The following is a 13,565-nucleotide window of genomic DNA, read 5'->3' as shown; positions in this document are numbered from 1 at the left end:
GTATGCAGTGTCATTTTTACAGAATGCAACTAAAGGGCTGCATGAGGGTCTTTATTATTACTTAAAATAGATTAAATGTGCATTGTTTAGAAATAGTATTGATATGTAGGACAGAGCCATTTAGCAGTGTAGGCTTCAATAAGAGCTGCATGCACTAAGATAAAGGACAAATTTTGTTCGAGACCTAAACTTTCTCCAGAGCTGAGGAGCATTCAAATCATGGACTTAAGTTCGGTGATTACCATAGGCCACTGGGATGATTAGACCAATGTTGAGAGGCATTTGGATCAGGGACTCGCACCTGGGACACAAGGTACAGCTAGAAGATCAAGACTTTTATAAAGTATCAAGAAATGAATGAGATCAAGGAACTGTGCAACCTTTTGTGAATGTATCTGTTCAGTTGCAAACGCAATGGGCAGCCGAGAGTCCAGTAATCATATATCAAAGGCAGCAGAGACATTTTAGCAAGACTAACGTTTACCCTAATAGCTTTTTTTACTCTGTCTGAACAATACTACAGTACTTTCAGGCAGCTCTGGCCCTCGGAAAGATTTTGCTTCCTCATGACAGGATCTGACTTCTGCATGCTTAGTAAACTGCTCCAAAATAGTGTTCAGCCTGCTCATTCAATTCTTTTGTTAAACACAGTCTAGCAGCTTGTGATTCATTGCTACCCCGAAAGCTTATTTTTATGGCTGATTATTTCAAGTTTCGTTGCCCTAGCTAATCTGATGACCATTTTAGAACTACAGCATAAGCAGGAATCAGTGTTTCTTCTATGATTTTTTTTAAACCATTCTTGAGAATTTTTTTTTTAAGTGATACATTTGGGGCTTATTTTGTATTCTAGTTTCTGAATCTTTAGGGTTCATGTTTTCAAGCTTTTCTCTTGAACTAGAACCTTTCATTTATTTTTAAATGAAAACTGTGATTCTCACATCAATCACTTAATGCTGGGGCTTTAAGAAAAAATGGCAAATATTGGGAAAGTTCAAAAAACTGCAGAACACATTAGAATTGCAGAAGTTTACAGGAAATCAGACAGGAGGAATCTGGTATAAAAAAAGAACTAAAAGTGATTAAATTTAATATTAGAGAGACAAGGTGGGTGAGGTAATATCTTTTATTGGTCCAACTTCTGTTGGTGAGAGACCTCTTTTTCAAGAGCTCTGTTTGGCTAGAAAGCATGTTTCTTTCACCAACAGAAGTTGGTCCAATAAAAGATATTACCACCGCAGTGACCTTGTCTCTCTAATATCCTGGGACTGACACAGCTACAACTACACTGCAGACAAAATCAAATCTGTCCTTTCTAGCTGCTTTGCAGAAGGGTGGGTTAAGATGGTTCTTTATTTCTGCTGAAAGATCAGCAGTAAGGGTGAAATTCATACCTGTACAGAGAACCTGCACAATGTCTATGTGCCACTCAAGTTCCTCTTCAGTCCCATTTGCAGGGCTGGAGCCTAAGTTGTCATTCTCTATTAGAAAGAAATAATTGGTTCAAAATTAAAAATGGGCCAGAGCAACAACATTCAGATTCTGGATATCCAAAGATTCAGGTGGGTTTGAGTGTTTGGAGTTGGGCTTTTCCCTAGTTAGAAGTGTTGGATTCACAGTAAGGATATAGCTACACTTTGAACTGGAAGCATAATTTCCAGCTTGAGGAGACATACCCATGCTAGCTCTGATCGAGCTCGCGTGCTAAAAATAGAAGCGGAGCCACAATGGCACAAGTGACAGAGATGCCAGCTGCCCAAGTACGTACCTAGTGACTCGGATAGAATTATACTGAGGATGGCTAGGCCCTCCTGCCACTCACCCTGCCACAGCAACACTTCTATTTTTAGCACACTATCAGAGCTAGTGCAGGTATGTCTATTTGAGTTTCCAACTTGAAGAGTAGACATAGCCTCAGAGAGACAAGGGCTGGCTTCTTGTTTGAGCTCATATGCTACAAGACACCAAAATGCTGCAACGTGATCAAGAAGGACTAGAAAAGAGGACTCTGTGATCAAAGGCAAGGAGCTACGGTTGATTTGCATGGAAGGTACAGTGAAAAGGTACAATGCCAAAAAAAAAAATAGCAGTGACGATTGTCTCATAGATCATGGTGTGAGAAGAGATAGAAGCTTATGCAGAACCTTGCTGATGAGTAGGAGGATGGGCAATGGGACAGGAATAAGGAGAATGAGGAATGGTCAAATAAAAGTTTTATTTCAAAGCAGATGGAGGAAAGGCGTGATGTGACAATAGCAGAGATTCAGTTGAGATGTTGAAATGAAATGACTAATTGTGATTATAGATAGAACATGAGCAGGGAGGTAGGAGACATATAAAGATGGAAAGGGACCCAGTGAGAAAGGGTCAGTCAAGGACAGGAATTATATTGCTGCACTTCTGCTGAGTAGTAGCAGATGTCTGGAGTCTTGCAGGCTAGCTTCCCAGTGGAGAAGAAATCAATAAGGTGGAGTCTGCATATATTCAGAGTGTCTTATTTAGACACATGCACCACTCCTGGAACAGAGGTGATCGCAAAGAGTAATCCCTTCTTTCATGAATTACAATGCAAATATGACAGGTTTCAGAGTAGCAGCCGTGTTAGTCTGTATCCGCAAAAAGAAGAACAGGAGTACTTGTGGCACCTTAGAGACTAACAAATTTATTAGAGCATAAGCTTTCGTGGATTACAGCCCACTTCTTTGGATGCATATAGAATGGAACATATATTGAGGAGATATATATACACACATACAGAGACCATAAACAGGTGGGAGTTGTCTTACCAACTCTGAGAGGCCAATTAATTAAGAGAAAAAAAACTTTTGAAGTGATAATCAAGATAGCCCAGTACAGACAGTTTGATAAGAAGTGTGAGCATACTTACAAGGGGAGATAGATTCAATGTTTGTAATGGCTCAGCCATTCCCAGTCCTTATTCAAACCGGAGTTGATTGTGTCTAGTTTGCATATCAATTCCAGCTCAGCAGTCTCTCGTTGGAGTCTGTTTTTGAAGTTTTAGCCCAGTCCCAGGAACCAACTCTGCCCCAAGAATTAACTCAGGCTGAGGCAGAAAGCCCACTATCCCACTCACCTTGCATAATACAGGCGAGTCTCATCTTACGCTGGGGTTACGTTCCGCTGTCAGCGCGTAAAGCGAAAATTGCATATACTCAACATTACATTGAGTGTAATGGTGGGCGGAATCGCCCGCATTAAAGGTACAGTATTTAAATTGTTATTTTTCTCTCTTTTTTTGTTTGTTTTGTTTTTGCCAACCGCGCAAAGGTAAGATGAGACTTGCCTGTAAAATTAACGCCACCACACAGCTTATCTTCCCAAGACTGAACATTTGCTTGTATGCTAATAAAAGACTTGGAAGACTGTAACAGCACCACCTGGTGATGCCTGCCATAATATGTATTATTATAGTACAAACAGGAGGCTGAGTACTAGTGTTTGAAGCCCAGGCCAAGTTATTTCCAGAAATAATTCCTTAAAGCTAACTCCTGAATCCATTTTTAGACACATACCCAACTTTCACCCAACAGCTCCCCTTATTCTCAGTGGGAGATATTTGTTGACCTCACTAGGTGCTGCTGGCTGAGTCACACTTTTGAAGAGTCAGGCAGATACCTAAATATAAACCTAGGAGCCTAACTACAAGTTTCCATTTTTGAAATACTTAACTAAGGTATTTGATGCTGTAACTTCAACAGATACAGGTGAAGTAGGGTGACCAGATAGCAAGTGTGGAAAATTGGGACAGGAGGTGTGGGGGGGTAAAAGGCACATATATAAGACAAAGCCCTGAAATATCAGGACTGTCCCTATAAAATCAGGGCATCTGGTCACCCTAAGGTGAAGAGAGGTGCAGGTGATGCTGGGCTGCAGGCAGAGTAAAAGGTAATGGCAGTGTGATTAAAATGGTGTACAGATACTGTCTGGAGTGGCTCACAGCTGTGAGTTCCTACCTCAGGGCAGACTGCCACAAACAGGGCAGACACCCAAAACTGGTGGTGTGGTCAATAATTAGATTTCACCAAGCCAGTAACAACATGGACTCACAGACAGTCCCCTTAGACTCTCCACTCTATCTTGCCACCCATGCAAACTTGACTTAGTGATAAATGGTCACTCACACCAAAAATTGCACCACATTCAGGTTGCTTGTAGTTCCAAGAGACCAGTCACTTACCCCAGATCACTTGGTACCTTGGATCTTACAACAAAGACAACACCTGTAGCCAAAGTTGTAATAAACTATCTAAAAGTTTATTAACTAGGAAAAGGGAATTGTGATTCCCGTGCCTGGGTTCAGAAGTTCAGAGAAAACATTTTCAAAGTTATAAAGCAAAACTTACATGTTTTCTTGTGGCATGGAATAGGGACAGTACAAGTGAGATTAACACATTAGCAGCAATTTACAAGCATTCCATAGAGTCTAAACACTAAATACATTCCTATAAGACTAATGCCTATTTTGAGCAAAACTAACACAGAGGTGAACTGGTCTGGTCTCCAGCTATGAGTTTGTTAGTTATTGGCAAGAGCTGGTATCTGGCCTACCAGCATCACAGATGCTTAATCGGCCTGCAGTGCAGCTTTGCAGTTTGGTGGATATTGGGTGTGCTCCTGAAGGCCTAGTCTGAGGTGTTCTTAAAGAGACAAGACTGCTGACACCCATGACTTTGGGGAAGTCCATCTCCAGAATCGAACTTTGTCATCTCCACTCAAAAGTATCCTGTGGTGGCAAATTGACCAGCAGCATAGAAGCACACAGACAGACCCGTGCCAACTTCAAGAGACCTTGATGACCCTTTCCATCTTTGAGGTATTCAGCAGCATACACTATGGCTAGAATAGAAAGGGCTCAGTTTGGAATTGGAGAGCTGACAATAAAATAGCAACAGCTAGGTGAGATAAAATGCAGATGCCTGGATGATAGTATGTAATTAAAATCAACAGTGCATGTTAAATGGCCTCTTGGGATGCAGTTTAAATCCCTAAACTGCATGACTGAAAAAAAGAATTAGACTATCAAGTTAGAAAAGAAAAGAAAAGAAAAGAAAAGAAAAGAAAAGAAAAGAAAAGAAAAGAAAAGAAAAGAAAGTGATTCAATCATGGGAATTTCCTCAGGCTCTGGAAAGTGAAAAATAAGGTTAATTGGAAAAGGAGGAGGAAACCAATGTTAAAATGAGCCTTGGAGAGGAGAGAATAGGAGTGGAAAGTTTGGATGTTAGCTAAAGCTGTTTAACTGATAACAGGGAATACGGATTTTAAAAAGTCAGCATCTCTCCTTACTTGCACGTCCTTTTGTAGCAGACAACTATCATTTGGGAAGCCAGGAACAAATTAAAAAAATATATAACTGGAGCACATTGGATATTGTATAGCTGTTGCCAGCCTTCTTTCTTGGAGTAAAAGCGAGCAAGCTGTTAAAGAGCAGCTTTGTCAATGTAATTGTTAACTTTGGGTAAATCAGACGAAAACATGCTATATTGTGCTATAGATACATCGGGGAACATTTGATTGATATCACTTAAAGATACAAAAGTAACCCATTTTTGTCAGTAACCATTTTATATGTGTGTGTCGTCAGTGGTAGGTGTGTAGATTGGAACCTACTGCAATGTGATTTTGCAGTGAGAGGTAGAAGGCTCTTCCCAGCTTCAGCCTTTAAAAACGATCATAAAACTTTTCGCCAGCCTACACACACAGGAACTGATTCTCAACTGCTGCCAAGCAGAGTGAGAGGAGGCCTGCCAGGGACCCAGTCATGGCTCCCTAATCTGCCCAGTTTTGACACAAGTTAGAACTTCAAGGGAGCCACTCTAATTTCCACAATGGATGATCAAGCACCACGATGCTCTACCCCCTCAGCAATGCCCTGCCCCCAAAATGTCCCTTGCACAGTAGGAATTCTCCACCGACCATCTCTACAGCCATGATTACACAGTGCAAAGTGGACTAAGCAAACAAGAATCTGGCTAAATAAAAAAAAAAACAAAAAAAACCCTACTTTCCCGGCCTTTCCCCCCTCATAACTAATGGTGATTAAAATCCGACTGACGTTTTCTTTGTCCATCAAGAAAAAACAAACAAACAAACACAAACAATGACTCACCCTGGGGAAGCAGAATTTTGCAAGGCTGAGCTAGATGCATACAATTTCTTTGTGGTCTCAAATATTGCTTTTAAACTTGGTGTCAAATAGCTAACTGGATAAGGCGATAGAAATGCATGTGACAGGAAGCAGCAAGTCATTGCCAATATATCCTGGGGTGTATGTGAATGAATAAATGATTCAATGGCTTTTGTTTTTTCCCTTTTGCTAGGCAGCTGAATTTTGTTTTTGATGTGTCCAAAATTAACCCTAAAATGATCTTATCCTAGACCCAGATTGGGTAGAAGAAATGTTTACAAGTCTGGTGTATCATACATCACATACCAAGAAATAACACAAAATGACTATTTTTATCAAACTAAACACACTCTTTATTAAGAGAACTATTTACAGAGCTGCTGCAATTGAACTAGCATCCTAATCATGTGCACACTGACTAACTTTCTGGTGCTTCCTCCAAACTCTTCTCTCCTGCAACCTGTGTTCCATCCTCCAAGTCCCAACAGGTTTGTTACAGCTGTGTACCACTAAAAGGACTTCTAAATTTAAAGGTGGATTTGTTCTTTATTAGTGTTCTATTGTACCAATAGTGCACCGGCCTATTTTTCAGGGCAACACCACCCTGGCAAAATCTTCAGGAAGCACTGTGCTAGACCAGCCACTGGGAATAGGAGTCAGAGTGGTAGCCAGGTTAGTCTGTATCAGCATAAACAACGAGGAGTACTTCTCCTAAGTGCCACCAGTACTCCTCGTTGTTTTGGGGAATAGGAGTCTTCAGGGCAGATCGCGACTTTTTTGTTTGTTTGTTTTGGCTGCTTGGGGCGGCCAAAACCCTGGAGCCAGCCCTGGGAGTGTTTCTTCTACCACTCCTAGCAGCCACCAGAGAGAGTCCATGTAGTTCCACGAATGCAACAGAGACACATTGAATGATTGCAGGGTTGTTTGTTTTTAAAAATAGGCAGTTAAGAAATTGAATGTGGGGACTGTGCTGGGGTTATTATTTTAATTTGTCTCTGGAAAACTGAGGGATTGGGAGATTTTGCTGGTAATTGTTACTAACTGATGGTTAGATGTCAGGAGGGGGGATTGGCTGCTCTTTTGTTTTGCAATAGCTTAATTAAGAGTTCATTTTTAATCGATGACAATGACACCTAGCATTTAGGATGAGCATTCTTTTAAGTTTATTAAATTAAAACACAAACAAATAAGTTAAACTGAATTTGACTCACCAAAGTGTCTCTCAAGTAGAGCTGGGTTAAATTTTTCACCCAAACCTTTTTTTGTTGAAAAATGCAGCTTCAGCGACACCAAAATGTTTTGTGAATTTATGTTGATTTCATTGAATTGTCTGTGTCGGAGCCTTCTCCACCCGAAAAAAAAAAAAAAATCCAAAATCTAAATGTTTCATTTTGACATTTTCCAAACAAAACATTTTGATTTTTTTTATTCAAAATGACTTTGCATTCAGAAAATTCCTTTAATTTTATTTTAAAGATTTTTTTAACCGTTAAAAAAATGCTCAAAACTGAAATGAATTATTTCATTTGGGGTCAAAAAAATGTTCTGTTGGACCCCAAACTATTTATTTCTTCATTCATTTATTTATTTAATGGATTTTTCAGTTCAGTGGCATTTCCTAATCACCCAGTTTTACTCTGAGTGTTTCAGAGGGTCCATTTTTGCCGTGCTCTCTGACCTGGCAGTATTATGGATTAAAGTAATTGACTGTGGTAACTGGGTCTTTGGAATTCTGGGGGGTTCTAATCAGCAGACATACATGTACAGGAACAAACATATTTTTACTGGTGTGCATTACAGATCACTGGGCCAGAGCCACCAGTAGGCATAAGCAAACTAAGCAATTGCTTAGGTGCTTGAGCAGCTCAAAGGGTCCCCCTATTTATTAGTAGTATGTGTTGTGTGTAGGGGGGCAAAATATTCCTGTTTAGGGCTCCCAGTTGGCTAGCACTGCCTCTGGGGACACTCCGTGCTCTGGTATCCGAGTTGCCATGGAAACTTCAAGGTAGCGATTGCGTGGATCTTTTCTGTGGCAAAGGAAACTGAAAACAGGCAGTAGATGCCTGGAGGTGGCTGCTGGCTTCTAGCTTGTTAGAGAAATCCTGTGCAGGTTGAGGTTAAAACAGGGCAGAGACATGCTTAACTATGTTTAAGTCAGTGGTAAAATGGAAGACAGTAGTAGTTCCCCTCTGTTAGATCATGCGGCAGCCCCATCTGTTCCCGTGCCACATTACATTTTCCCAGGGCTAAGGCTGACAAATGAGGAGCCCTTGTCCTCCAGATTGATAATGATGGAGTCAAAAGATGGTTGCAGCATAATGTAAGGTTTTAAGAAGCCACGGAAGAACATATTTTGTTTCAGTCAAACTCTGCAGGAAGGAGGACCGCGCAACAAGGCTCATTTTCAGTGCCATTTTGGCAGTATCAAGATTTCCCTGGTAAGTTTCCTGCTCCAATTTACTTAAGGAGCTGAAATATTTCCTGATTCTGTGATGTGTTTGTAAACACACACAAGTACACACAGACCTAAAATCCCAAGACAATATATGTAAACAACACAGTTCTCATTATACTCACAATCTTATAGCAAAAGGCATAATACAAATGGGGAAGGGATTGAAAGAGCCCAATAAAAAATGAGAAGCAGGGCTTCATCTAGAATAAGTTGTGACTAAGACCTCAATATCTCACATTTTTCTCAAAAATTGGGTTCATATTTTTATACTTCCTAGCAAGCCATTCATACTCTTTTTACATATAAGCCAGACTCATAAGGACGACTGCATAAGTACCTTCTAATACTTCTTAAATAAGTCCTTAGGTATGTTAAAATGCTCAAGAACTATGCTCCCTCCTGTTACCCTTCCATAAAGCATCTATTTTATCACCCCTTTTAGATTTTTCTTTTCTCCCTATTCTCAGACAAAAATCATTGAACTAGAGTCAAGTACCAGAGAGTGTATTGATACCAGTTATTGTTTGCACTGCCGTAACTCTTAGATGCACCAAACTGGGATAAGGGCCCCAGGGAATGTCAACAAGTCAGCCCTTCCCTACATAGCTTACTGTCTAAACATATGAGACACAATGGGCCAGAAATTTTCAGTGCAGATATGCTGTGGCCGAACAGGTGGGGAAAAAACTGAGCAAGACAAGGTCATAGGGAAGTGATTGGAATGATAAAGAGCACATCCTGGGAGCTTAAGTTCATAACTTTGCTAGACACTAAAAATCATTCACTTAATAAAGGTACTGGATTTATGGTTTATTACAACAATCTGTAACCCGCTAACCTCCCTTTTTTGTCCTATGACTGTCGAGGTGTTAACTGGCTACTTCACCTTGAACGGTCTCTTAGAATATGTATTCACTATTTATGCTAAACAATCTGTTCCACCTTGTATTTAGCTGTGGCACTCTGAGTACCTTTCCCAGACCTGATGTTCTCTGTGTAGCTCAAAAGCTTCTCTCTCTCACCAACAGAAGCTGCCCGAATAAAATATATTACCTCACCCACCTTGCCTCTCTAATAGCCATTGTTAGAAACTTAAGGGTAAAAAGAAAACTTTAGAGTAACAGTATTAACAAACAAAAACCAGCCATTTGGAAGCCAGGAAATTCAGAATTAAGGTTGGAGCTAAAAGAAACGCATACATTGGCAGGTATAAAATGGATAGGATAGTTTAAAAAAAAAACAGCAACAAACCCTGTATTTTATGGAAAATAGCTGTGACTGTGAGAAAATACTGTCTATTCAACAATAAGAAAGGGAAAATAAAACAGGTACTTACCAGCTAGAAGAGAGGAAAATACAACTAGCTCCAAAATGGCCCCTTTAGAGTTGTAGCTGCTTAGCTCTGCTGAGTGTAAGGGCTAGTCCCATAAAGGCATGCTGGGAGAAAATGTTCCTACAAAAGGGCAACCCTGCACTAGAGAGAGAGAGAGAGAGCAGTAGAGGGGGTTCATTTTGATGTGATCATCACAGGGAAATCTCTAGCAATGGAAGGTGGTCTAGTGGTTAAGGTGCTGTCTAGGGATCCAAGAAACCTGGGTTTAACTCCTTGTTCTACCACTGACTTCCTACATGGCTTTGGGCAAGTCACTTAATCTTTCACTGCTTGAGTTTCCCCATCTGTAAAATGGGGATTATATCACAGGGGTGTTGTGAGGATAGATATGTTAGAGATTGATTTGGTTTTCATTTTGGAGGCTCTCTTCATAAGAAAAGGGCTAGAGAGACGTGTTATTTTTTCTCAGATGAATGTGTTGGTCCCCACTAGTCATTGAGTGTTGTTTGAAATTCCTCTAGAGACCAATTGACCATTTGGAATACACCTGCATACAGCTTCCCAGCACTGCTTTTCCCTTCTAAAAGGGTGCTTTTAGTGAACCTCAGTTGAATTTTCTAGGACAAGGGATTTGGGGACAAAAGCGGCAAGAATGCAATGAGGATGTTCAAAGTATAATTAATATTTATGCTTTCTGAGCCTCATTTCTCCAGAACAGCTTGTCTAAGTCACCTCAGATATTATCTTTAAAAATCTGCTGGCCATATCCCACACATGCAAAGCTTAAAATGAAAATAGCTAAGGGCTTAGGTGAGGTCCAATTCAGACTTAAAATGGAATCCTTAACTATAGAGAGGGTATTCCATATTTAATATCCAACAGCATTAACTCCCCGGCCTTTTTACTATCAACACCCTTACTTCTAAACATCTGAGCAAATTTCCTACTGCACAGGTGTACAGTCATCCAGCAGTTTATTCTTTCCTCACCCATAACTTATAAGTGGTTATAACTGGTAATTCACCAGTTGTGCTTCACTAAGGAGTCACACCAGCATTAATGCCAGTATTGATTCATGTGGCTTTTTCTGCCCTTTTCCACAGAGTTTGGTTTTGACATTTTGGTTTCATCAAAACAAGTCAGTCAAGATTGCAGAAGTTCATACTTTCCCAGGGAAACCACAGACCATCTTGGGTCTACTTTAAATGGATCCCAGGAGTCTTCAGTGGATGGCAAACCACCTCCCATTTTTGGGGTTGCACCAGGGGCTGAAGTGCCTGGGGGCCTAAGTTGCGGTCCCCTGTAGACCACAGCTCCACCAGGAATCTCTGAAGTGCTGTTTGCAGCAGTTCTGCCTTCAACATGCTTCTCCCGCCCCCAGCTTTGCCCCTGGCAAGTCCCCTATGGCAGGGCTTGCGAGGAGGTCTTTGGAGGACAGACTTATGGTTGTCGTCTTCAATTCCGGCCTGGGAGAATCCTCAACCAGTCAGATACATGGCTTTGACAACCCTTTATACCACTCTGGACCTTTTATTCTGCATAAAGAGCCCAGAGGGGGATGAGGAGCTCATCCAAAGTTTGGCCTGGTTTCATTGAATATTTTTCTCAGCTGTAATTAAAACTGATGAATAAATTTTGCATCAGATTCATTCTCTTTGTTCCCACCAGTGAAAATAACTAGAGTTGGGTGACCAGATTCTGACATCAATTAAACCAGTGCAAATCCAGAGTGCAACACCAGTGAAGTCAATGAGTTACTCTAGATTTTCACCTGTATAACCAAGATCAGACTCAGGCTCATGGTGTTTCAGAAAGAATGCCTCTTTGTCCACTCTGATAATGCAACTAACTCAGACTTTAGGGACTCCACCCCATTCTTTACCTTGAGGGATGCATTTTCCACTACCTGGCACCTTGAGTAGACATTTACACCTGCGCAAAGGGAGTATAAAATAGGTGAAAAACATTACCAAACCAGCATGGTAGCCCTGTGCACTCACTTTCCTCAGATGTAAATGCCTGCAAAACAGACAGGATAATGGAAAATCAACCCCATAGAATATAAACCCCATTGGGTGAGCAGTATCATGTTTGGTCTCCTACTCCAGAGTCTTGTGTACATTTGTAGTGCTACATAATGAAGAGCTAAACTGAGAACTTTGACTCTCATGGTGCCCTTGGGATAATGGACTGAAATAATCACTGAAGAGAAATCAGACTGAGTTGATTCCTAACTAGGACAGAATAAGCCTGTTTGCATTTGAGAATCACAGCTTTACTGCAAAGACTGAGAAGTACCGCACAGCTTATAGAAGCAGGGTCAGATTCAGGATGAAGAATTATCCAGTGGTTAAGACATGCCCCGGGAGGGGGGGCAGGGAGGGAAGGGAGATCCAGATCAATGTTTTAAAAAACTGGTGCCAAAAATGAGGTACCTAAATCCATATTTAGGCATCTAAGTAAATGGCCTTGTTTTCAGATACATTTAACACCTGCAGTTCACATTAGTGCTATTAGGATCTGTGGCTCCTTATCACCTCTGAAAGTTAGGCCACTTATCTAGTGATTCACTAATGGAGTTAGCTATGTCCCCAACTTTAGGCACCTACATTTGAAATTTTTGGCACTACTTTTATTCTTAATTTCATCCATTTCCTATGTGACATTGGGTGAAGTCATTTAGGGGCTGCTAGGTTTTGTGCCTCAGTTTTCCCATTTGTAAGTTATGGATAATACTTCTCTCCCTCATTGAATGAGGAGAGACTTGATTTATTAAAGATTTTAAAATACTGTGTGACTCTGAGATAAAAGGCACTACAGCAATACAAAGCATTATTATTATTATTCAGTCTTCCAGCATGAGCTATCATATAACGGCTAGCTTCCACAAATTGACAGTGCATTACATAACATAAAATGAGTTTTATCATTTTTTTGCAGTTGACTCATTCCAGGACTTTTTGATGCCCTACCTGGAGCAAGCCCGTCAGATCTGGCAGTGGTTGGTCGGAGCAGCTGTGGTTGGTGGTATAATTACTGCTCTGATCACCGGACTCATTGTTCTGGGGTGTAGGAAGAAGAGAAGGGGAAGCACGGCAGAAACACAGCCCTTACTCATGGAAAGTGAAGATGATCACAATTTGTCTTATCAGTCAAATTTATAAAAGCCGTCTGTAATCCAGCAATGATGTTAAGGTACTAACTAAATCAAGTGTGCATTGTTTGGTACATGTTTACAGAATATCTTGCTGAGATGCACTGCCTAAGGGGTGTGGAATGTCCTGAATATCATTGCTCATGTAACATGCAATACTGTACTGTATTATCAAAATCTTCCCATAGAACATTTCCTAATAAAAACTAATGTGCGTTACTTTGCTTCCTGCAAATATACCAGGTATTCCCTATTCTTAATTAAACAGAACTCTCAGGGAACCAAACTGTTTCCCAGGTTGATGGCTGCTGCTTTTGGTCATCTGCTATTTTATTTGCACTTTCTAATGTTGTTCTGAATTTAGGCCCCAATCCTGCAACCAGAGCCATGTGAGCAGAGTCACAGGTTTCAGACAGGGACCAGTGTCATCTGTCTATATCTGATTGCAAGACTGGGGATATTATACTCTGTTGTTCAG

At 40.7% G+C, this 13,565-nt stretch overlaps 1 protein-coding gene across 1 annotated transcript in view; it reads left to right on the top strand.

The window, feature by feature from the left end:
- The window catches only part of TYR (tyrosinase), a 76,177-nt gene extending 62,851 nt beyond the window's left edge, over window positions 1–13,326 (top strand). The window contains exon 5 of the mRNA XM_054017174.1: window positions 12,874–13,326. Coding sequence (XP_053873149.1) covers window positions 12,874–13,097 — 224 coding nt within the window. The 3' untranslated portion in view covers window positions 13,098–13,326. The remainder of the gene's footprint in view (window positions 1–12,873) is intronic.
- The last annotated feature ends 239 nt before the right edge of the window (window positions 13,327–13,565 follow it).

Source organism: Malaclemys terrapin, chromosome 1 (genome assembly GCF_027887155.1).
Source record: "Malaclemys terrapin pileata isolate rMalTer1 chromosome 1, rMalTer1.hap1, whole genome shotgun sequence".
Classification (NCBI taxonomy): Eukaryota; Metazoa; Chordata; order Testudines; family Emydidae; genus Malaclemys; species Malaclemys terrapin.
This window is presented reverse-complemented; position numbering and strand designations above follow the sequence as displayed.